The sequence below is a fragment of the Moschus berezovskii genome, chromosome 22, assembly GCF_049115385.1.
Source record: "Moschus berezovskii isolate FMDL1 chromosome 22, NW_MosBer_1.0, whole genome shotgun sequence".
Lineage (NCBI taxonomy): Eukaryota > Metazoa > Chordata > Mammalia > Artiodactyla > Moschidae > Moschus > Moschus berezovskii.
Window position 1 is genome coordinate 37,301,965 of NC_142481.1, and position 24,764 is coordinate 37,326,728.

The following is a 24,764-nucleotide window of genomic DNA, read 5'->3' on the forward strand; positions in this document are numbered from 1 at the left end:
AAGATTCACCTGCCAATGCAGGGGACTCAGGTTCGATCCCTGATCCGGGAAGGTCCCACACATTGCAAGGCAACAAAGTCCATGTGCCACAAATACTGAGCCCCTCTCTAAAGCCCACGAGCTGCAACTACTGAGCCTGAGCTCTGCAACTACTGAAGCCTGTGTCCTACAGCCTGTGCTCTGCAACAAGAGAAGCCACCGCGAGAAGCCCACACACTGCAAGGCAACAAAGTCCGTGTGCCACAAATACTGAGCCCCTCTCTAAAGCCCATGAGCTGCAACTATTGAGCCTGAGCTCCGCAACTACTGAAGCCTCTGCTCTGCAACAAGAGAAGCCACCGCAAGAAGCCCACACACTGCAACCAGATAGTAGCCCCTGCTCCCACAACTAGAGAAAGCCTGCGTGCAGCAACAAAGACCCAGTACAGCCAAAAAAAAAAAAAGTGGCATCTGCCTGAGCCAAAAAAAAGTAAAAGCATGGAAAAAGAAACATCAACAGATACAAAGTAGGCATAGTTATACTCTCGTCAGACAAAGTAAACTTTTAAGATTAAGGGTATTATTAGGGATAGAAATCATAAATATAGTCAATACACATTATCATGAATTCTGTATTTGCAAATTTACCTACTTATTGAACTTTATTTTAACCCTAAAATAAACACTTGCAGTGCTTTGCAGTTATTCTCAAGCAGACACAGAGTGATGAAATTTTGAGTCACTCAACAAGCATGTTCCCAGATGAGGTTGAACAGCTTCCTGTTTTAGCTCATACTAGAAACAACCACAGAGAAGGCAATGGCACCCCACTCCAGTACTCTTGCCTGGGAAATCCCATGGACGGAGAAGCCTGGTAGGCTGCAGTCCATGGGGTCGCTGAGGGTCGGACATGACTGAGAGACTTCGCTTTCACTTTTCACTTTCATGCTTTGGAGAAGGAAATGTCAACCCACTCCAGTGTTCTTGCCTGGAGAATCCCAGGGGCGGGGGAGCCTGGTGGGCTGCTGTCTATGGGGTCGCACAGAGTCGGACACGACTGAAGGGGCTTAGCAGCAGCAGCAACAACCATCCTTCGGGCTGTCTATTTAGTGCAGTAGTTTTTGTGTTTCTGAGCTTTTGTTGGTGGTTGTGCTGTTGAAAATGGTCCCCAAGCACAGGGCTGGTATCTATGCACAAGAAGGCTTATAAAGAAAATGCATGGATTAGAGAAGCTTCATTCAGGCATGAGCCACAGTGCTGCTGGACAAGTGTTCAATGTTTACGAATAAACAACATGTACTAAATAAGGTGCCTTGAGACAGAAACACACATAAAACAAGATTACATATTGATTAATTGATGAAAACTTTATAATGAGAGGCTTATGCGAACCTGGCCTAATATTTCCCCAAGGAGCAATGGCTCAGTATTCATTAATTCAGTGTTTATCACAACTTCATAGAATACAGCTGCAGAGAATAATGACAGAGAACTGTAGTTCAATTCATCAGGAAAACATGATAATTAAAATTTTGTGTATCTAATAAAATAGCTTCAAAACACAAAGCAAAACTGGCTATGATGCTGGGAAGAAATTGATTAAGTCACCATGATAGGAAGCACCTTTCTTAATTATTGATAGGCCAAACAGACAGAAAATCAGAGATACAGAAGATTTGAAGAGAACAGTCCACAAACTGAAGGTGAGCTGATGGGTAAAGACAGTTTGCATTTTCCTCAAGCAAACATGGAACAGTTAAAAAGTTTCTTATTACATATTAAGCCAAGAGCAAGCCTCAGAGATTTTGAAGAATCAGTATCACACAGATATTCTTCAACCCAGTTGTGTTAGAAATAGCAAGAAAAAGTTAAATAGAACTAGTCATACAGTTGGAAATTTAAAAACACACTTCTAAGTAGTTCAAGAGTCAAAAATAATCATAATGAAAACATTAAAATATTAGAAATGAATGATAAGGAAAGCACAATGTATCAAACTTAAAAGATGCCTTTAAGTAGAACTTAAAGGGAAATACAAAGTCTTAAATGTTTATTTGAGAAAAGAGGGCAAGAATATCCATGAGCTGAATAGCCAACCTAAAATTTTAGAAAAAGAACACAAAATAAACCCAATGAAGGTAGAAGAAAACAGATAATACATCTAAATGCAGAGAATAATAAACCAGAATATCAAGATACAGAGTAATAAGCCAGTACTCGTACTTTTTAAAAACAGATACTAGTAATAAGATAGAAAACAAATGTACGAAGATACCAACAAAATCCTTAAAAAATAAAACCCAAAACCAAAAACATAAAGACCATCAAAGACAAAAATTTATTCTGAAAGCACAGGTAAACTGGAACTCTGGAGAAACCGGTAAAGAGTAGACGAGAGGCATGAACAAACAATACTAGGAATGAGAAAAGGGCGCTAACTTCCACAGTACAGATTTTAATTGATAGTGACCGACAGTCCTAACACCTTTTATGTAAAAGCAAACAAAATGAAAAAGTTCCTAGAAAAACATAACTAACCAAAGTGCCTCAAGATGAATAGTCAGCATAGTCCTAGAGGCACTAAAAAAATTAAACAGCCTTTAGAAATTTACCCACAAACAGGAGACCTAGACAGTTTTCAATTGTAATTCTGCAAAATTTCAGAGAACATATCATTTCTATCTCCCAACTAATTCCACGGGACCTTAAAACTGATAAAACGAGAGAGGAAAATTACAAGCCAATCTAACTCACAAACACAGATGCCAAAAATGCTATATAAAACATTGGCAAACAGTAGTGAATAAAAAGATAAAATATTAATCCCTGAAATTCAAGAAATTTTATTTCAGATAATGTACATTTATTTCAGAGAAATTCTGTACATTTTATTAATCACACTAACAATTTCAGGAATAACCACATGATCATCTTGTGTAGTTGTTCAGTCGTGTCTGACTCTTTTTGACCCAATGGACTGTACCCTGCCGGCTCCTCTGTCCATGGGATTTCCTGTACAAGAATACTGGAGTGGGTTGCCATTTCCTCTTCCAATGATTATCTTAATTGATACCAAAAAATTATTTGACAAAATTCAATCCTGTTTAATCAAACACTATAAAGAAATCAAAAGTGAAAACATAGGCCACAACTGGTTGAAGATATTCACAATATGTACAGTGAACAATATTCAGAATATACCAAGAATTCTCACATAGCAATAAGAACTCAACAGAAAAAAAAGGGCAAAAGACACAAGCATTAACTCTGGAGGGAATAAACATGTGAGGAAATAACCTTGACCTTATTAATAATTAGAGAATGAGATAATAATTAATTAATAATATTAATAATTAGCAATGAGATATCATTTATAACTGTTGGATTGCCAAAAATTAAGGCTGACAGTAGCAAGGGTTAGAAAGGACATGGATCCGCAGGACCCATATATGCTGCTGGTATGAGTTCAAATTGTTACAGCCTCCTTGGAAAACAATATAGCCTTATCTTCTAAAGACAGATATATCCTGACATATTGGGAAAGGAGTACATTGGGAAAGCTGTATATTGTCACCTTGCTTATTTAACTTCTATGCAGAGTACATCATGCGAAATGGCGGACTGGATGAAACACAAGCTGGAATCAAGACTGCCAGGAGAAATATCAATAACCTCAGATATGCAGATGACACCACCCTTATGGCAGAAAGCGAAGAGGAACCAAAAGCCTTGATGAAAGTGAAAAAGCTGGCTTAAAACTCAACATTTGAAAAACTAAGATCATGGCATCTGGTCCTATCACTTCATGGCAAATACATGGTTCGGCAACAATGGAAACAATGAGAGACTTTATTTTCTTGGGCTCCAAAATCACTGCAGATGGTGACCGCAGCCATGAAATTAAAAGATGCTTGCTCCTTGGAAGAAAAGCTATGATCAACCTAGGCAACATATTAAAAAGCAGAGACATTACTTACCGACAAAGGTCTGTTGGTTTTCCACAGAGTTGGTGATAGACAGGGAAACCTGGCATGCTGCAGTGCATGGGGTCGCAAAGAGTCGCACATGACTGAGCAACTGAATTGAACTGATGGTTTTTCCAGTAGTCATGTATGGATGTGAGAGTTGGATCATAAAGAAAGCTGAGAGCCAAAGAACTGATCTTTTTTTTTTTTTTTAGAAATGTACCATTTTATTACAAAGATTCTCACAAAAATGAATATAGTATCTCAAAATGGAAACTAGACTACCAATCTTCACCTGCAGAATTGGGGGAAGACAGAGAGAGGGCAGGCGTGAGAACAGAACCAATCTAAAAATGGCTGATGTTACCTTAAGAGCCTAAAAACAACAGGGAGTCCCTGAAGACCCAGCCACCCTTTCTCAAATGCTCAGTAAGGGTACCTTTTCAAAGCTATGAAGCAGGCACTTCAAGATTTTGTCCTATGGCTGCTGAAGCGGATCCCTTTTACCCAGTACCCATTAGGGTTCAAGAGTTTGGGAGGGATGGGTTGCAAGGCAGCTACTAGAAAAGTAATGTGTGCCCTGACTTCAGGGCCCTGGTTCCTGTCTAGTCCCTGGGGATATTTATATTTAATATATTTTTATATAAATACACAGAGAAATAGAAAATATAAAATCTGAAGGGTTGTGGGATAAAGGTGGGGATTTGGCAAGAAGCCAGAACTGGAGAGGTCTCTTCAGGCCAACTTGACCTCTTCCTTGACCCCTTTGGCTTCTTGCTTCTCTTCCTTGGTTTTCTCCTCTTCTGTGACTTCTTTCTTCTCTTCTGGATCTTTCTCTTTTTCATCTTCTGTTTTGACTCGCTTGGCTTTCTTGAAGTTGGAGGAGTTCTTGCGCCCACCTTCTCCCTCCTCATCAGAGTCAGAGAACTCTTCCTCACAGGCAATTCGTTTGTCCGAGGAACAGATTGAGATGCGCTTGTCAGGGTCTTCTTCATCCTCATCGCCACTCTCCTCTGGAATGGCGTCCTCAGGGATGGCCTGCATTTGGACCCCAGGCGCGTGGGGCAGCATTCTCAGGTTCTCAAACAGTCGCTGTTTGATCTTTTCCAGGTACTCATTAGTGTTCTGGTTAGTCATATTGGAAGGACTGATATGAAGTTTGAAATCTGGTCCAAAGTATTCGAAGTAGTCGTTGTATGGAAGCTCGTTCGGGATCTCCGTGTCCAGGGCCACAGCTGTTTCATATGTCCAGCACCGGGCGACATTACGAATGGTGTAGCCACCTCCTCCCAGCATCAGCATGGGCAGGTTGAAGCTCTTCACAAATTCCACACACTTGGCATGCCCTTTGATGGTCAAGTTGAAGCAACCTAACCGATCCCCAGACAGGGAGTCAGAGCCACACTGCAAGACAACTGCACTGGGCTGGAACATCTCCATTATTTTCGACATGACCGGCTTGAAAATGGCCTCATAGGACTTGTCGTCAATCCCATCTCGGAGAGGGTAGTTAACAGCATAATACTTGCCTTTGCCAGCTCCAATATCCCGTAGGTCCCCAGTTCCTGGGAAGTACTCTCCATATTTATGAAAGGACACAGTCATGACTCGGTCTGTGGTATAGAAGGCCTCTTCCACGCCATCGCCGTGGTGAATATCAATGTCAATATACAGCACCCTCTGGTGATACTTTAGCAGTTCCAGGATGGCCAAGACGATATCATTGACGTAACAGAAGCCAGATGCCTCGGACTTCTTTGCATGGTGTAGGCCCCCAGCCCAATTCACAGCGATGTCGGTCTGCTGCTTATTAAGTTTCACGGCACTTGCCACAGAGCCACCAGTAGACAGCTGACAGAACTCGAACAGGCCATCAAATACCGGACAGTCCTCACCGACGTTAAATCTCTGCATCTGCTTGCTGTACTCGGACATGTTATCTGGGCGGATGGAGCGTAAGAATTTAATGTAGTCATCACTGTGGTACTTGGTCATCTCCTCAGCATTGGCTTTGTGAGGGCGATAGATTTCCATCTTCCTGTAGAGACCATAGTTAAGGAGTAAATTGTGAGTCATGCGGATTCGGTGAGGCTTCATTGGGTGGCCTTGTCCATAATAGTAATTTCCAACATCCCCGTCGTAATAGTAACAGACTTTCCTCTTGGTGCCCTGAGTCTGCGCCATCTTGCTCGCCTCCCGTCCCTCCCGTCAGTCGGTCCGTCCGCCCTCAGAACTGATCTTTTGAACTGTGGTGTTGGAGAAGACTCTTGACAGTCCCTGCGTTGCAAGGAGATCAAACCAGTCAATCCTAAAGAAAATCAGTCCTGAATATTCATTGGAAGGACTGATGCAAAGAACTGACTCATTGGAAAAGACCCTGATGCTGGAAAAGATTGAAGGCAGGAGAAGGGGATGACAGAGGATAAGATAGTTGGATGGCATCACCGACTCGATGGACAGGAGTTTGAGCAAGCTCTGGGAGTTGGTAATGGACAGGGAAGCCTGGCGTGCTACAGTTCATGGGGTCACAAAGAGTCGGACACGACTGAACTGAACTGAACAGATCCTCTGACCTAGGAACCCTACTTCTAGTATATACACCCTAGAGAAACTCTTGCCCATGTACTCAATATGTAGTTTGTAGTTTAAGCATGAATAATATGGATGCTTCAGTTCAGTTCAGTCGCTCAGTCGTGTCCGACTCTCCGCGACCCCATGAATCACAGCACGCCAGGCCTCCCTGTCCATCTTAAACAAATAGTAAGAGATTAAACATTAAATTATTAAACATATTAAAAATATTAAAGAGTAAGAGAAAAGATAGAGGATGGAATACAAAACAGATACAAGATAATAGTAATGTCCTAGCTTTTGTATGGTAGGTCTGACTTAAATAAATATATTTGTGAAATGTTCCTTTTAAATTAACTTAAAATGGAAAGTTTTCATTAGGGATATTTACATTGACACAGCTACATGTGGTGCAAATAATCACTATCAGCCAGTCTCAAAGATTGATTGGGTACTTTGACTTTCAGGTTTGTGTGTGTGTGTGTGTACTCCGGTCACTCAGTCGTGTCTGATTCTTGATGACCCCATGAACTGTAGCTCCCCAGGCTCCCGGGGATTTTCCAGGCAAGAATACTGGAGTGGGCTGCCATTTTCTTCTCTAGGGGATCTTCTTGACCCAAGGATTGAACCCTTGTCTCCTGCATTGGCAGGTGCATTCTTTACCACTAAGCCCACTGGGAAGCTGGCCAGTGGTTAATAAAATCCACTTTACTTTGATAAAAACTGAAAAACTCTTGCATACAAGTTCCTTCTTTAAGGGTTAAGAACATGGGAATATTCTATGTTATGAACCCGATATTCTATGTTAAACCTTTCTAGGAAGATTTAAAACATTCTATGGATAATCTCTTTCATGAAAAACCTGCAAATCCAACATAGACATCTAAAAATAAAATTTCCAAATCATGGCATGACATCTTTAGAACATTTTTGTCATCTTCAAACAAGCACGATGTCCTCTTTGATACATAAGTTTTTTTTTCCAGAATGTGGGCATTATAATGCTTTCTTGAATTTAAAACTCTTGCTTTTTTTTTTCCTAAGCAGAAAAGACATCTAAATGGCAAAAGTCTCATTCAAAGTTTTGCTCTTCATAGCAAACATCATGCCATAACAGGGAAGCCTTCAGTGAACATGAACATTAATGAAAAATAACTCAAAGAGAAGGCAGCGTGAACTATCAACAAAATTCTTGTCCAAGAGATGTTGCAGGACAGTAGAAAAGTCTCCCCATGCAAGTGAGCAATGAGTATGACTTATTTGGGCGAGTAGATATTTTGCTTTAACAATTGAACAAACCAGAGATGAGTAGGAAGCAACACTAGGGAAATAGGTGGTGCATAAATAAGCAGTCATGTAAGGATGTGAGAGCTGGACCCTAAAGAAGGCTGAACACTGAAGAATTGATGCTTTTGAATTGTGGTGCTGGAGAAGACTCTTGAGAGTCCCTTAGACTGCCAGGAGATCAAAGCAGTCAATACTAAAGGAGATCAACCCTGAATGTTCAGTAGAAAGACTGATGCTGAAGCTGAAGCACCTATACTCTGGCCACCAGATGGGAAGAGTTGACTCACTGGGGAAGACCCTCATGCTGGGGAAGAATGAGGACAAAAGGAGAAGGGGACAACAGAGTATGAGATGGTTAGATAGCATCACCGACTCAATGGACAGGAATTTGAGCAAACTCCTGGAAACGGGGGAGGACAGAGGAGCCTGGCTTGCTGCAGTTGATGGGGTCACAGAGAGTTCGACATGACTTAGCGACCGAACAACAACAAAATGAAGTGCTTGATTTTTTAATTCTGTTAATTCCACGAGAGATTTTTGAAGTACAGTACAGCTCTTATTGGCATGTTTAAAAAGCATTTTTAACAAAGGGGCAGTGGGACATGAAGAAATATTTTCCAGAGGGGAAAGCAACCAAGTGGACTAGTAATCCAACCATCACTATCTCCCAGGATGAAACTTTCAGTTTCCTAGAAGAAAATTTCAGCCCGGGGTTTTGAGCTTGAGGGGCTGCCCCCGAGCATGCAAGAACAGCCATCACTGAAAAAACTCTCTGTAATTTTGGAGCCCATGTTTAAACTGAATACACTGAACTGAATATCTGATGAAAACTCCAGAACACACTGTGATTTCGGATGCCCTTTAGTTGAGAGGTAAGATTTTCTAACTTAATGAAAATAGAGAAAACAAGTAAAAAATGACAGGTTGAAAAATTGAATGTTTCATGCTGTCACTGTCCTGAACATGAAGCCCTTGGTGTAAGATTGCAAATGAATTTCCTCTCAAAGATATAAAATAAAAATTTTATTATTATTAACCTTGAAGAATCAAATAATTATTTTAAATGCTATGATGAATTTTTTAAAAATTTACCTAAAGTTGACAGTCTGTATTAAGTGACCCAGAGAGGATGAAAATTTGAGGCCCACTGTCTATAAGGTTTGGCTTCCCTGGTGGCTCAGTGGTAAAGAATCCACCTGCCAATGCAGGAGACGTGGGTTTGATCGTTGAGTCAGGAAGATCCCCTGGAGAAGGAAATGGCAACCTGCTCTAGTATTCTTGCCTGAGAAATCCCATGGACAGAGGAGCCTGGCAGGCTACAGTTTTTGGGGTCACAAACAGTCGGACATGATTTAGGAACTGATCATGTATGTACACATGTCAGAGTGTTTCTGGCAGCTTGCACATGGCTTCTTTTCATGCAGAAATTTAAGAAGGAATCTGGAGAGAGTCGACATCTTGGGTACTAACATCAGGATCCCCATTCTTCAAGAGCAGCCCCCAACTTTGCCCCGATCGCTGTTTTTACTTTCATCCCTTATCAAGCATGTGGTCCAGGCTGAGAAATGCCGACTTGGAGCTGGCTGACCACCCTGGAGTTGGAAGGATCTGGTTGGAATCCTGCCCACATTTCCCAGGTGTTCGGCTCTAGGGAAGTGACTTTCCCACCTTGAGGCATGGTGTTTCCATCTGGAAAGCTTGGGTAATTCCTTCATCCTGGCAAGGGTGATTGTGAGTCCTGGATGAGAAATTGTGAAAACTCTTTGAGACCTGCAATATGCGGAGCATATTGAAGGATCAGCAACTCCGGTTTCTCCCATGCCAAAAATCTTTCCCATCCCATTCTCCCTCCTTGGGGTTGGAGGTGATGCAGGCTGGCTAGGCACACAGGATGAATGTTAGGGAAGCCAAGAAGGGAAGGAGACGGTGGTTACTCTCTCATCAGGCTTTGCTTTCTATCCAGCCATCCTTTACCAATCAGTCATTCATCTGTCCAGTCAATGCCAGCAGCCCTCTGGGTCTGTGGAATTACATCTGACCACAACGCTGTCAACACTTTTCTGAAGTCCTGGCCCTGTGCTGAAGCCTGGGCTGTTTGTAGCTGCTGGAGTGCAGATCCACCTAGAAATTGTGGTCTGGCAGGGCACTTCTGGTAGCTCCATGTGGACCCACAAGCTGGGGGGCTAAAGAAAACTGGGCTGAGCCTCCAGGAAACCACACTAGGAGTGAAAGAATGCTGTTGAGGTTGGAAAAACCAAACCCTCCCAAGTCGTGGGCTTCCTCCCTCCAGTAGGACAGACTCATGTAGACACAGACAGACCACAGCCGTGACTAGACAGGGTTCTGTGACTTGGCGAAAGGAAAGTTGTCTCAGCCAGACTTGGGGAGATGCAGGCTTCCAGGAAAGCCCTGCCAATTTTATGAAACAGGCTGGTTTTTCATCCCCGCTCCTCCCGTGTCCCCACGTCCAGACGTTTGCTTGGTGGCTCCATGGTAACCGTGATGCCACAATGGAATATTCTTCCCAAGGTGCTAGAAGGAATCCCTCGGTTGAGCTCTGCGGTATAAGGTCAGAGTGAGTTCACTTCTCCTTTTGCAGGAGCAATTCACGCAAGAACTCTGAGAACCATCCTGACGGCAAGAAACATCTGGCGTCATGAGCAGAACATGGTGACTGAGAACAGCACGCGCGGGTTCCTAGGGCCCCTGTGCATTGTCTGAGGCGAGGGCAGGCCTGGTGGTGCAGGGGATGGAGGAGTATGCCTGGGATTTGAACTCCAGCTCCACCACCGGGCAGCCTTGGCTGACCTTGGGTGGGATTCTTATGGTCTCTGAGTATCAGTTTCTGAATCTCTAAAATGGGGATGAGGGCTTCAATCCCTGGGTCGGGAAGATCCCCTGGAGAAGGAAATGGCAAGTATTCTTGCCTGGAAAAATCCCACAGACAGAGGAACCTGGTGGGCCACAGTCCATGGGATTGCAATGAGTCAGACACGACTCAGCGACTTTACACACAAACACACACACACACACACACACAAAATGAGGATGATGATGGTGTCCACTTCACAGGGTTACTGTGTGAATGAACTGAGCGAAGTGCTGGGGCGGTTACTATGTAAAAGTCTGAGCTGTCATCAGTGAAAAGAAACCCAGCATTACTTAAGCCAGCAGAGTTTAATGTGTTCAGTTGCTCAGTTGTGTCCGACTCTTTGAGACCTCATGGTCTGTAGCCCACCAGGCTCCTCTGCCCATGGAATTCTCCAGGCAGGAATACTGGAGTGGGTAGCCTTTCCCTTCTTCAGGGGATCTTCCCAACCCAGGGGATCGAACTCAGGTCTCCTGCATTGCAGGCAGATTCTTTACCATCTGAGCCACCAGGGAAGCCCATAGGAGGGGCAAAACCAGGGTGGGCTTTTACGGAACCCCCACTTTTTGCTTTTCAGCAGCAACCTATGGCTACACAGTTAAGGCAAGGGTTGAATTCCACGAGTCAAAAAATAACCTTTTTCTGAGACCTGACACTGTGGGGAAACCCGGGGACCCTGGCTGGGTTGTGCAGAAAACCAACCAGCGTGGCTGCCTCCTCTCCTTGGGCCGTCTTACGAGTCACTGGCTGAACATCAGGGCTAGGCAGCTGGTCCTGGCCTCTTTACTGCTCGGAACCAAAGAACAGGGACCTGACAGGTCTGATTCCCGTGTGTCGGAAGTTTTATGGGTGGAAAGGCAAGGGACAGGGACCCCGATACGGGGGTGGGGGTGGGGGATGTCACCACCTTGGGGAGGAGAGGAAAAGGCCAGGCGCTCGGCACTTCTGTGTTCACAGCTGCCCATGGTGTCTGCTGCGGCTGTCTCTGGGGATGGCAGCGATGAGAGGGGTGCTCCTGCTGCTGCTCTGTGTCTCCCACGCATCTGCCAGTGAGTGTGCTTCTCTCTGTTCTCTTCCGTCACGACTTTAGCTGACCGTGTGACGTGGCAGGGGGAATCATCCCAGAAGAGGAAACTGTCCTTTTAATGTCCAGAGAGGGACTCGGGGGCGGGTGACTCACGCCGCCTTGCTCTGGGCAGCATGCATTGGTGGAGGGAACCAGGAGAAGAAGTAGAACGTGGTGGCTGGATGTAGGACACTCGGCTTGAGCAGCCTGGTGTCAGGACTAGTCCTTGGTGAGAGTCTGGTTAGGAAAACAAAGCTTAGGCTACAGAGAGGGCCCCCTGAGGGGGCAGAGGGGGCTGCCATGAGCTCCTGGCTCCCCACTCACTACCCCTGCCCCTGCTCTCCCTAAGACATATCCTCCAGGCTCCATCCTTCCTGAGCTGGAGTTGGGGGGCGAGAAGGGGAGGGCAAGATGTGTCTTATGCACTTGGGAACCAGGTCTTCCAAGTGTTTCTATTTCAACTTCGGATGAAGGCCTTTATCCTTAAACGTTTAATATTACCTCTAAACTGATCCCCAGCTGCAGGGCTGGGCCCAGGGACAGGGAGGTGCCTTAGAGGCTGCCTGGCCTCAGTCGGCAGAAGTAGCAGCTGCAGTCACCTCCCTGATCCCCAGCTTTATAGATTCCAGCCTGGAACGGGGTAGATGGTGGGGCACCTGACCAAAGCAGTCTCTGTGCCAGCTCCTGCCACCCCAGCTGGCTCTCTCCTGTCTTCCTGGAGTTAAATAAGAGACATGAGAGCTCCCCACACATGAGTACACACACCAAGCAGACCAACCCACCTTCCTCACCTCCTCCACCTCCTTGCAGGCCAAGGAGACAAAACACAGAAAGGGCCTCTCCTCCCCTCTTAAAAAGCCTCAGGCAAGTGAGGCTGGGACAGATTTTCTCATTATATCCTGGCCTTTCAAGGATTTTATAAGGTCATGAATGAATGAATCAGCCAACTAGAACTTTGAAAAGGTAAGTCATCACACACTTATAGATTCTTGCTGCATGAGGAAGGGTGGTTTAGTGCCTTGTTCACCACAGATGGCCAATATCCTGTGAAAAAAAACCAAGCAAACCAGGATTCCTATCTCTGGTGACCCTGAAGCACTTGATGGCCTTGCAGCCATCATCCTGCTAACAACCAGCTCTGTCACTGTTCCAGCAAAGTCTCCAAGTATCAATTCACAGAGATGTGAATCTGATCACATGGTGCCCTGGCATGGAGTGGTCCTTTGATGACTATACTGAATGTTCAGTCAACTCCAGCATCACGGTTTGGAAATGCTATCCCACTGGTGCTCACCTCAGAGGTCACCTCCAGGGGGAAGCCCTCCCAGACTTCATGTTCTGGGCAAAATCTATGTCCCCTCTTCTGTGTGCTCTGGGGACAGTCTCTTGTGTCACAGGTCTCTCTGTACGCTGTCACTCTTCAGCATGTCTGTCTCCCCCATGCATTGGGACCTCCCCTGGGGTGGGGACAGGACCCTGAAATCTGCCCCATTAGCCCAGCCCCTAACTCAGCAGGGCAGGTGTGTAGTTAGATGAATGGATGAAAGAGAAGCCACAAATGACCTGACCTTGTCAGCCGGTGCTACCCACCACGTGACACACAGGGCCCAGGACCACCAACTTAGAAACACACGCTGGGTACTCATGTAGTGGCTACCAGAGCAGTGGGGGTGGGTAATGCCACCATCCATTGAGCTTAGCACTATCAGCCATGGGGACACACCTCTCCTCTTGTGAGAGGTGTGTGTTAACCCCACCTCTCATAAAAGGAAACTGAAACCCAGAGAGGTGAGTGGCTCTCCCCAAGTCCCAATGCATAGGGTCCAACTGGACTTGGGACACGGTGGCCAGATAAGAGTTTTAACCTGGCAGACCCCAAAAAGGGTCTTGAGGACTCCCAAAGATCCCAGACTACACTTTAAGAACTGCTGATATATATGAAAGATTTCAGATAAACAGCTTAGTATAAGCTAAGTGGGACTTCCCTGGTCTCCTTCATTGGCAGGGAATTCTTTTTCACTGAGCCACCTGGAAACCCCCAGAGGTAAAGAACCCGCCTGCTAATGCAGATGTGGATTCAATCCCTGGGTCAGGAAGATCCCTTGGAGAAGGAAATGGCAACCCACTCTAGTATTCTTGCCTGGAAAAATCCCGTGGATAGAGGAGCCTGGCGGGCTACAGTCCATGGGGTCACAAAGAGTTGGCCCCAACTTAGTGACTAAATAAACAACAAATCTGCTAAGTGCTAAGTGTGCAATAGATGAGAGTGATCATCGCTAGCCTAACATTTTCAGATTCAAAGATGTCACCAAGGGTCTTTGATGGGGAAGAAGACCTCCCAGGAAAATAAACGAGGGTGGTATGGTTATCGTGAGCCAGAAAAAGTGGGGGAAACGGCACGAGAGCGAGCCGGTCCTGAGGTCTGATGTGTCAGTGGTAGTGGCGGCCACAGGCCTCCAGCTGCTTGCCCGGCAGTCAGGCCCCTGCACACCCCCTCCAGGTTGCGGCATCCAGAAAAGCAACATTGCGGTCACTTCCGAGGAGGGTTTGGTCGAAGAGCAGGAGTTCCCATGGGTGGTGTCGCTGCAGGATTCCCAGTACACCCACCTGACTTTTGGCATCATCCTCAGTGAGTTCTGGATCCTCAGCATCGCGTCCACCTTTCAGAACAGGCCAGTACCCCAGCTTTGGAGCTGACACAGCCCACTGAGGCGGGGTGGGCTTCAGGGGGCTCTGCTTCCTGCTCAGCTTGGGGAAGCCTGGAAGGTGGATTCCTGGTGTCAGGGCAACACGGCTTTTTTTTTTTTTACCAGCTCAGGGCTTGCCCCGAGCTTGGGGGTCCTAACATCACCAGCTGCCAAGGTCAGCGCAGTCTGTGCCTTCTCTGCGGTAAGGACTAACAGCTGGACCACTGGAGTGGAAGGACGCGCTCGCCGTCCTCTGCGGGAAGGGTACTGGCTCCCGCTTTATGTACTGCAATCACAGAGGCACTGACTCTTGACACTGGAGGTCCTTACTGCTTATCTCATTAAGGGAACTGATCAGAGTCCTAACAAGGAGTCTTGTTAAGGGAATTGATAGGATAAGTTTAAAACACTTAAACCTCAGACCTTAACCATGAGACTGCCACAAATATACACACATAGAGAGAGAAAAGGCTTGAAGGAAATACACAGACACTTGAAGAGTGCCCATCTCTGGATGCTCAGAGCACTCACCCATGATTCCTGTTTTCTTCTTTGAACTTCTCGGTATTCTCCAAATGGTTTATGGTAAATGGACCTTCTTTTAAACCAGATTTTAAAAACAAACACTATATGTGCTGTATATATCGCCCACCAGCCCTCCAGAGAGGTTGTTTTCTACGTAGTGTTTTCATTACTGCTGTTTTCTATCTGATCTGCTGGTTCGGGTGATTTCCTTTTTGACTCTGGGTTTTATTAAAGACCATTTAAAAATATCCAGGTGATAGGATGCTTTGCTTTGTTTTCTAACATGGTTTAATCTTGAGTTAGACGGCAAGGTGATCTATTAAGGAATTCGTTCATGTTGTCGCTGGGGTGTACTCCGTGGTCAATGTGACTATTTTCCATAAGTAAATTAAAAAGTTCACCTCTGTCCCTGGAATATAATTTAATATATAAAATTGGAGCATAGAGTCTACTTGATCTTTCCTGGGCTGACCAAGGCAAACGACAAACTCCGGGCTTTTTCTCCTTCTATTTCCTGGAATTTAATTCATGAACATTGTGTCACTTGTTGCAGTGAATCCTTCATTGCAGATCAAATGCCTTATCACCATGAGAAGCCTTTCTTTGTCTTGTTGCATGCCCTTCTGCTCTGATATTCAGAATGAAACTCCTGCTTTTTGTTTTTAGATTATGTCTTCTGTTTTTCTTGCTTCCTGTTTTCCTTTCCTTATATGGCTTTGTTTCATAGGTCTCTTCTAACAGATTTGGAAAGCTTGAATTTATTTTCTTACAAATGTGTTCATCTTAGAGTTATAATTTCATGGAAAATACCCAAGTCTTCTGTTTCTCTCTGGATCATCCTTTCAAAACTCTCCCATGGCTGATGCCAGAATTCCTATCTTTTCACTCTTTCCTTCCCTGCTTATGACCATTCAGTGTTAATAGGTTATTTGTGTACTTTAATGTCTGCACACTCTTGTTATTTCACGTATTAGCTATAAGTAAATAACAGTTTAGACTCCCATGAAAGATGAGAAAATTGGTGTATACAACCCAGCTCCACTTTCTTTTCAGTTTTTGTTACGCCATTTGATTATTGCCAGGGTTTACATTATTACTCCAACCTATGGCTTTAAAAGTTTTTCATTTTAATTTTAGACCCATAAATAAATAAGCACAGAAGAAAGATAATCAGCCATAACATACCAGATTATCTTTAGGTGGTAGTCTATATGCCTGTAAAACAGAAGAATCTTCAAAGGATGATGGCACAAGTGTAGGGGTTCAGAAAAGATTTCCTGACAAACTATTATAAAATCGATAAATGACAAGGTCTTACTGTATAGCACAGGGAACTATATTCAGTATCTTGTGATGTCATAATGGAAAAGAATATGAAAAATTAAATATATTATTGTAATATATTGTATATAATATATGGAATATATTTTACATGTATGAACTATATTTCATATATAATATATGTTTCATGTATTTCATATATATGAAATATATTTCATGTATATAATATATAAAATATTACATATTATAATATATATATAAACGGAATCACTTTTCTGTATACCAGAAACTAATACAACACTGCAAATCAACTACACATCAATAAAACAAACAAACAAAAATTTCCTGGGGACAGGGTTCAAAAAGCTGAGTAAAAAGTAGCTGCAGGAAGATGAGTTGGATGGAGCCGAAAAATCAATAAACCTGCAAACAGGGAAGTGGGAAGCTTCCTTGGGGCCTCAGCTTCTCAAGACCTCCTTGTTCTCTCTCTCCAGGAAGGACGCTGTGGCTATAGTTGGTATTGCTAAGATGGATGCAAAACTGATTGCTCATGAAGAGTACCCTATCAACACCATCATCATCCATGAAGACTTCGACAATAAGACCATGAGAAATAACATAGCCCTCCTGAAGACAGACACGGCAATGCAGTTCAACAGCCTGGTCCGGCCCATCTGCTTCCTCGGCAGAAAGCTGAACAGGCCGCCACTCCTGCTGAACTGCTGGGTGGCAGGATGGAACCCCACAACTGCAGTTAATGGCTTCCTTCTCCTAGAGGAGGCTGTGTGTGTGCCAGCGGTGGGGGTGACCAGGATGAACCATTCCAGGGCTTAGCTCAGTAATTCAGGTGGCCTGAGGTTCTGGAGTTGGGCTGGAACCCCCACTGAACCGGTCAGGCTTCCCAGCGCTTGCTCTCTCTGAGGTCACTTTTACATTTGGTACTTTTTCTTTTATCCTTACACCAAAATTGGACATACATGGGTAGCGAACGCCTGAAATGACTGCAAGGTTACTGAGGGGCGAAGGGACATCATTCCCTGAACCAGAGCTTTCAGTCCTCTTCTCTGAGCCATCCTTGTTTTCTCTGATTCTTGGGAAGCAAACACGGAAAAGCAAAGAAAGGGTAAACATTCTCTGCCTGTTTTCACATTCAGGTTCTTCGCTTTCACAAAGGTAGTCTTCAGTAAAAAGCCAGACACAGGCTGTGATTTCTATGAGGAAAAGGGGCTTTATTAGAACATTTCTTACTGACTCCCATCTGAATATGTGAGTTGTAGTTGAGGTGACTTGGGGGATGTCTTCCTGTTAGTAATTCTTGTGCTCTCTGTTGCATGGTCCAGACAGGAAATCACATGACAATGAGTATCCTGAGGAAAATCTCCGTGAAAGACATTGACTCGTGTCCCTTAAACAGAGTGCAGAAAACAGGCTGTGGCAACCACATAGAAATGGAGACCAACGCCGTCTGCTTGGTAAGAACACGGCGGAATAGACTCTGAGAGTAAGCAGAGGCTACTTCATGGGGGGCTTGGGACTCCCCCTGGCTGGATGGTGGGCTGTGTGTGGTCAGGGACTGCCACTTGGGATTCACAGATGTCTCTAGGATGAGCAGCACTTGGCAAATAAGCTCAATAACTCAATAACAATAATAATAAATACATAATAAAAAATAAAATAACAATAATAAAAAGCTCAATAACCATCTGCTGAATGGACTAACCAGTCACCGTTGTCAGTGTGACATAACTAAGCATGGCTAAGTAACATGTTTTTTCATGAGCTAAAAGTTTGAAAGAATGTGTCCCAAACACACATGGGGATATATGTTGAGTGTGCTTACAGCACAAGCTCACTATATTTGGCTTCCTGCTCATCAGTTACTGGGTTTCTTTTTTCTGATAAGAAGCCCTGCCCTCTGCCTGGATGTGGGCTGTCCTACTCCCTCAGGAAAATGCACAGAATTCACAAACACCTGTCCATGGCCCTCAAATCTGTACCTGGGAAAAGCATGGCTTACCAGGGCCACACAGTTAACAAACATTAAAGACGAGAACCCAGGTCTACCCGACTTCCAGACAAAGTTTCCCTCCTCTACTCCATCAACCACTTTTCTCAAAATAGTCTTCAGGATTCCTGAGTGGGAAAATTTTTTCAGAGGGCTAAGGGAAAGTTTTTTTAAGAGAAAGGGAAAAAAATACTTAGACGTGGACAATTCTTTCTCAAAGTCATTTCATTGCAAAAGCATGAAGGACTGCCTTTCATCAGACAATAAGTTTGCCCTTCCAAAGCTGGTTTAACATTTATCGAGAGTTCTACATTGTACTACAATGTAGTCCATGGGGGCACAAAGAGCCGGACCTGACTGAGCGACTGAACCGACATTGTACTGAGCTCTGTCAGATGCGGGATTGTAGCAACTTCTTAGAGAATGTGTTAAAATACAGAAGAAGATGTAGCTACTGCCATTAGTCACTCTGTCAGTCTAGAGCCACAGTTCATCAGATCCCAATGCTATCAGTTGCAGAGCACACCATTATTTTATGTAACATTGAGAAGGAAAAAATGCTGGAATAAAAGTGCATGGACATTCTGGAATCAACTGATTAAAAGACACATGCCATTTCAAAGACAGAAAGTTTTAAGAGAATCTTAGATGCATAGGAATATGGTAAACTCCTTACAGACTTCCCCAGTGGTTCAGCGGTAAAGAATCCGCTGTAATGCAGGAAACTCCAGTTTGATCCCTGGGTTGGGAAGACCCCCGAGAGGAGGACATGGCAACCCACTCCAGTATTCTTGCCTGCAGAATCCCCATGGACAGAGAAACCTGGCGGGCTACAGTCCATGGGGTCACAAAGAGTCAGACACGACTGAAATGACTTAGCATACAGCACACACAAACTGCTTACAGTCTAAATGATCACTTCTTTAAACTACCGACAAAATTCAGATTGGTTTTTAACTGCAGCACACCTATAGACAGTCCGCTGCTTTTTAGAATTATGCTTACAAACTGTCTCAGACCATTTCAAAAAACAGTGCCTTGTCTAGCTAGGTCCTCAAAGCCACACTTCTCACATGTAGAATAATTCACCCAGGTTCAGTGTCTGCTCTGGGCTTTCCAGATAGCTCAGCTGGTAAAGAATCCACCTGCAATGCAGGAGACCCCGCTTCGATTCCTGGGTCGGGAAGATCTGCTGGATAAGGGAAAGGCTACCCACTCCAGTATTCTGGTCTGGAGAACTTCATGGACTGTATAGTCCATGGAGTCTCAAAGAGTCAGACACGACTAAGCGACTTTCATTTTCACTTTCCAGGGTCTGCCCTAATGAGTCCTCAGAGACCCAACAAAAGCAGAACCACTCTGAATTCACCCCTCCTTCTTCCCAAACTGTTAGGGCTTTTGCTGAATGTGGAGGTTGAGGATCGCCCAAGGAAAGGGTCGCTCCCCCAGGAGATGAGGTGAGACTGCTCCAGAGGAGCGGCTGGTACCTTCTGTCTCCTTTGCTTGAGCTGCAGAAGTCTCACGCTTACAGGCTACGGAGAAGAGAAAGAGCAGCATACTCTACACCTGAGTGGAATAGCAGCTTGCCAAACCACCTGAGAGCCAGGGATGGCGACCACACAATCATTTGTCAAACTGTTTGTCCTGAATTGCATTCCTTTTCTTCCTCAAACTGTAAAAGCACAGTTAAAACAAACTGGGAGTGGGTCTGGTGAACACAGTGGAGATTACGCCACGCTTGGCCAGAAACCCTCTGTGCCCCAGGCAGACACAACAGGGTGCAGACGAAAATGCCTGTTCACCAGTCCCAGGAGGACTGGCCAGAGCTCTGGGACGAAGTTTCTGCCTTCTGCTGTTTGGCAGCAAGGGATGAAAATCAGCAGAGTGTGAAAAGCTGAAAAATTAAGAGTTCCACACTCAAGCACCCCCTTCCATCTGATGAGAAGCACAGAACGAAATTCAGAATGTTATCCTCATGTGTGTGTAGCCATGAGACAACCAGGGAATTATGGTAGCCTTGCCGAGCGCACCTCCCCTGGCCCTGCTTGCGGAGTGGCTCTTGTCTTCTCCTGTTCATTTCTGTTCTGGCATGGCTTCCTCAGAAAAAGGAGGGTTCAGTGAAAGAGGCTGCAAGTGTATAGACACCCAAGAAGGCTCGGGCACTGAGGCCTGGGGACCGGCAGGGACTGACGTGACCACTTTTGCGCCTCTCTGATTCTCATGGTTGAATCTGTTCAGACTGTTTGCCATTGTCAACTGTAAGCCCCCTCCCCATGCCTCAATCAAATAGTGAGAGTGAAGTGTAATCACCCAGCCTTCGATGATAAACCCACCCCCGCCTGGACCAAGACGGACCACGGGCTGGGGCTGGGGAGCAGGTATTCCTTTAAGAGGAGGCCTGGGGGAAGGGGGCGGGAGAGGACAGTTAAGATAACTTATTCCTAGCTGCTGCTTTGTTTTTTTCCCCCATATTTCTCAGTTTTTCATGTAAAATCGATGGCCTTTTCTCGACACCAGGGTAATAGCAGCTAATTGTTTACTGAGTGCATCCTTTAGGTCAGGCACTGTGCTAGGACCTCTGGTGTTACAGAGGTGAACTGAGTCCCCAGTTTAGCTCAGAGAATTAAGTAACCTTCCAGGGTTACATGTCCAGCCAGGTGTGTCAGGCTCCTGCCCACTCACCTGAAGGGAGATCAGATCTGTATGGCAGAGGTCCCGAGGCCCGGAGGACAGCTCTCTAGAGTCTTGGATGGGGATGGCGGGGGCAGGGTGCAGAAGTCTGGCTCTGACCCTAGCTGGACTGTGGGTGGGTGCGAGCAACTTGAAACAAAACAGAGAAGAGAAGGAAAAAAAGGGACCCATTCCAGGCCAGAAAGGAACAAAATAACATTTGAGGAGTGAGAAACCAGAAGAGAGGGAGGGTTTATTCAAAGTCCTAGAAAGGGGCAAGAAAATGAAGTGGGAACCAGGAAGCTACAGGCAAACTGCAGGAGCCTTCCAATAATTTGTATGATAAAAGGAAAAGTCATCTTGTTGGAATCTGTGGGGACAGTGGCCTAGATTAGAAACAGTATCTTATAATTTACCTAATTTCTTGTGAGAACCAGCAAGAACAGGCCAGAATAGTGTAAAACTTTTCTAGAATAGACCGTAAATAGCACTTGGACATATTTTTTAAAAAGAGAGAGGGAGAAGGAGTTTTTTTCCTAAGACCTGAAGCCTTCTGTCCTTTATCACAGGGGGACCCAGGAAACCCAATGATGTGCCAGCTGAAGGAAATGAGTCTGTGGGTGCTGAGAGGAATCCTGTCCCAAGGAGGGGAGAAATGCCCGGGCCTGTTCCTGTACATCAGGGTGGAAGACTACAGCGACTGGATCACGTCCCAAACCAGGAAGACCAGCTCGCCCCTGTCTTCCTTCCATCACTGGGAGAACCCCAGCCTTTTACCCAGCTACTCATCACGTGATCTCGTGACACAGAGAAAACAGGCTGGGCTGAGCCAGCTTGCGTGGCCCCGACTATCCTTCCAAGGACAAGAAAGGTCCACCGTGCATTCCACGCGTTCACTGCCAGACAATGGCACTCAAATGAGTCTAGACTTCCGGGAAAAGGGGCGGAGGGAGCCAGGCAGGTCTGAGATGGCCATCCAGCCCACGTACTATGACTACTACGGTGGGGAGTTCATGGCGCCTGCGCCCCCTTCAGGCCGGAACAGGTTACATCAGCCCCAAGAAATTACCTTATTTTTCCTTTGCGCTTTGCGTATTCTTTGATAATGGGATCTTCGTCTAGGAGCTAGCCCTCCAAACCGAAGAGGAAGCTCAGAACGCCGAGTGCCAGGCATTCACCGTGCTGTTTCGGTGTTTCTTTTTGAGAGTCGCGCAGCTGGGCTGCCGTGGAAGGGCCCGCGCTCAGACTTGGGCCGGCTCCCTCTCCTCTAGCCCCACTCCCGCGAGCGGGAAGGTCGCTTTCGTGTGTGCTTGTGAACTAAACGTGGGCTAACAAGTGTCAAACCATTAGAGTGCCCTGTGGTTCTTTCAGTGTTCACGGGTTCCCGGGGCCAGGCTGTGAAAACACTTCCCCAGGGGGCTGAGGTGGCCTGGGAGGTGACCAGCAGCCTGGCTGGAGAGTTGGGGGCCCCAGCCAGCACAGGGAACAGTGAGCAGACCCCATGCCTTAGACAGGAGCTAATGACTTTAATGGATCACTTTTTGGTCGGCAGCGGTAGCTGCTTCTGTTTATTTCCCAGGGCCGGAAATTGCCTGCAACTGCTCATTGGTGGTTTTCATCTTATTCCAAGCTTTGCGGTAGCCTTTCAAGGACATCTACAAAAGGAGAAAGGGGGAGGGGGGAGAAGGTCATTTGAGACAAACGGATTGTGCCAATCGTACCCGCATCCAGCCCTGTGATGGCGCGGATAACCTTGTGTTGGGTGCAGTGTCTGCGTGCAGGCGGTGGCCACCGGCCACCTTGGGGCATCAGAAGATTCATTGTTTCTGTTCCGTGAAGTGAGAAGTGGCAGGCTCCTGCTGTGATTCTCTGCTACTTCTTGGCCCCAGATATGATGGGCCCTTGTTTGGACCCTAGTTTATTATCCTGCTGCCAAGTGACCACGGGAAAGGCAGAAAGAAGCACCCTGGAAAATGGACCTGGGGTTTACATGCCAGAACGCTAAGCTTCCCAAGTGACCTGACTGGGTTTTTGCGCTGCTCTAAGGAAGAGTCTGATGCTAGGAGGGATTGGGGGTAGGAGGAGACGGGGATGACAGAGAATGAGATGGCTGGATGGCATCACCGACTCAATGGACATGAGTTTGAGTGAACTCCGGGAGTTGGTGATGGACAGGAAGGCCTGGCGTGCTGTGGTTCATGGGGTCGCAAAGAGTCAGACACGACTGAGCGACTGAACTGAACTGAACTGAAGGATGTCTCTCGTGTCCTGTGTGTGCAACCTGGCCTGTGGCAGTCTCAGTGCTTCCCTTTTATCTTTTTAAGACGGCAGCGTTTCATTTGCACTTTTCTTTTTTCTTCTCCACAGCTCACAATGGGCAAGGGGGCTTCCAGGCACACTGTACCCTATGAAAAGGCTGCGGACTTAGTCAACGGAAAGACCCATGTCAACTGTGTAAATGCATGGAATCAGGTTCTGAGTGATATTAAAATCCATCATTATCTCATTTTTTAAAAACCTGGCTTATCCATGTATTAAATAGCAGTCACTTAATTATCCACGTTGGGGAGAGAGGCTCAGAAGCTTCCAGAACTCAATAAGAAAATAAGCAACTAAAAACACACTATTGCTACAGAGTCTTCCCAATAACCTGAAAAGGCCCTATCTCCAACAAGAAAAAGGAGCTTTAAGGAAAAAAATTTTTCAAAAAGCCATCTTTTATTTTGGTGTAAGCGTTGAAGCAATGACTGAGATTTGTCACAGACATTACATATCCAAACGTCTGCATTCTTAGCTCAGAAAACAAAATCGTAAACAAAAGATGGGGGTGGGCAGTGCATAAGACATTGGGGGGTCTTGGGACTCACCTCTGCAATCTCCACTTTCCTCTCCCACATCCTGATGGTCTTCTCCAGGTCCCCGTTGCGGATCTTCTCCCGGATGTACATCATCACCTGTGGCGCTCGGAACTCAGATAGCTGCTTCCGGAGTTGCTTGTTCAGAGCCAGGGCCTTGGCCCGGTCCTGGGTGGGGGAAGGGATCAATTAGACCGTGGAGCTCCCTTGGCAGTTCCAGCCTTCTGGGACTTACTGGCCCTGGCAACTCCCCCTACTTTCAATGTCTTTCTAAAAATAACGTTTACATTTTCAAAGGAGTGGGTGAAATCACAAGATGCTGACTCCTTACAGATCCTGACATGTTTGTCCGGTTCAGAAACACTAAGTGCAGTCTACACAGTCTTTCTTCCTTCCTTCCTTTTTTCCTTCTCTCTTTCCTTCCTTCATTGAGGAATGTGCTTTACTTTTGATTGCTTAGGGGCTTTTCTTAACATAAAATTGCCTGTTTTAACCATTTTTAAATGTACAGCTCTGTGGCATTCAGTATACTCGAATTGTTTTGCAGCCTTCATCACCATATGTCTGCAGAAGTTTTTCATTTTCCCCAACTGAATCTTGGTATCTATTAAACACTTAACTTCCCATATACCCTTCCCCAACAGGCCCTGACAACTTCCATTCTATTTTATGTCTCTATGAAATAAAAAAAAAATTTTTTTTGGTCTCACTGTGTGGCTTAAGTGAGCTTAGTTCCTTGGACTGCTAGGGGATGCCTTCCCCCATTCTCTATGAATCTGACTATTCTAGACATAAGTGGAATCATACAATAGTTGCTCCTGCATGACTGTCTAATTTCATTTATCGTAAATGTCTTCAGAGTTCATCCATTTTGTAGCATGTCAAAATTTTTTCCTTTCTAAGGATGAATAAAGTTCTGTTACATGTATGTACAGCTCATTTTGGTTATTCATCCATCTCTCAGTGGACACTTGAATTGCTTCTACATTATTGTAAATAATGCT

General features: G+C 45.4%; 2 protein-coding genes and 1 pseudogene across 3 annotated transcripts in view; 1 reads left to right on the forward strand and 2 right to left on the reverse strand.

The window, feature by feature from the left end:
- Positions 1-4,142: 4,142 nt before the first annotated feature.
- Positions 4,143-6,167, reverse strand: LOC129547056 (histone deacetylase 1 pseudogene; annotated as a pseudogene).
- A 5,495-nt stretch (positions 6,168-11,662) lies between these two features.
- PRSS54 (serine protease 54) lies at positions 11,663-23,333 on the forward strand. The gene is made up of 6 exons (XM_055412645.2): positions 11,663-11,720; positions 14,238-14,409; positions 16,725-16,983; positions 17,571-17,702; positions 21,475-21,776; positions 23,273-23,333. Exons 1-6 carry the CDS (start codon positions 11,663-11,665, stop codon positions 23,331-23,333), a joined length of 984 nt encoding a protein of 327 aa, XP_055268620.2.
- CFAP263 (cilia and flagella associated protein 263) overlaps positions 22,412-24,764 on the reverse strand; it is a 44,788-nt gene continuing 42,435 nt past the window's right edge. For both annotated transcript variants that reach the window (XM_055412644.2, XM_055412642.2), the window contains 2 exons: positions 23,773-23,928; positions 22,412-22,560 (listed from right to left, as the gene is read on the reverse strand). In XM_055412644.2, the coding sequence (XP_055268619.1) occupies positions 22,474-22,560; positions 23,773-23,928 (243 nt within the window). In that variant the 3' untranslated portion in view covers positions 22,412-22,473. The remainder of the gene's footprint in view (positions 22,561-23,772; positions 23,929-24,764) is intronic.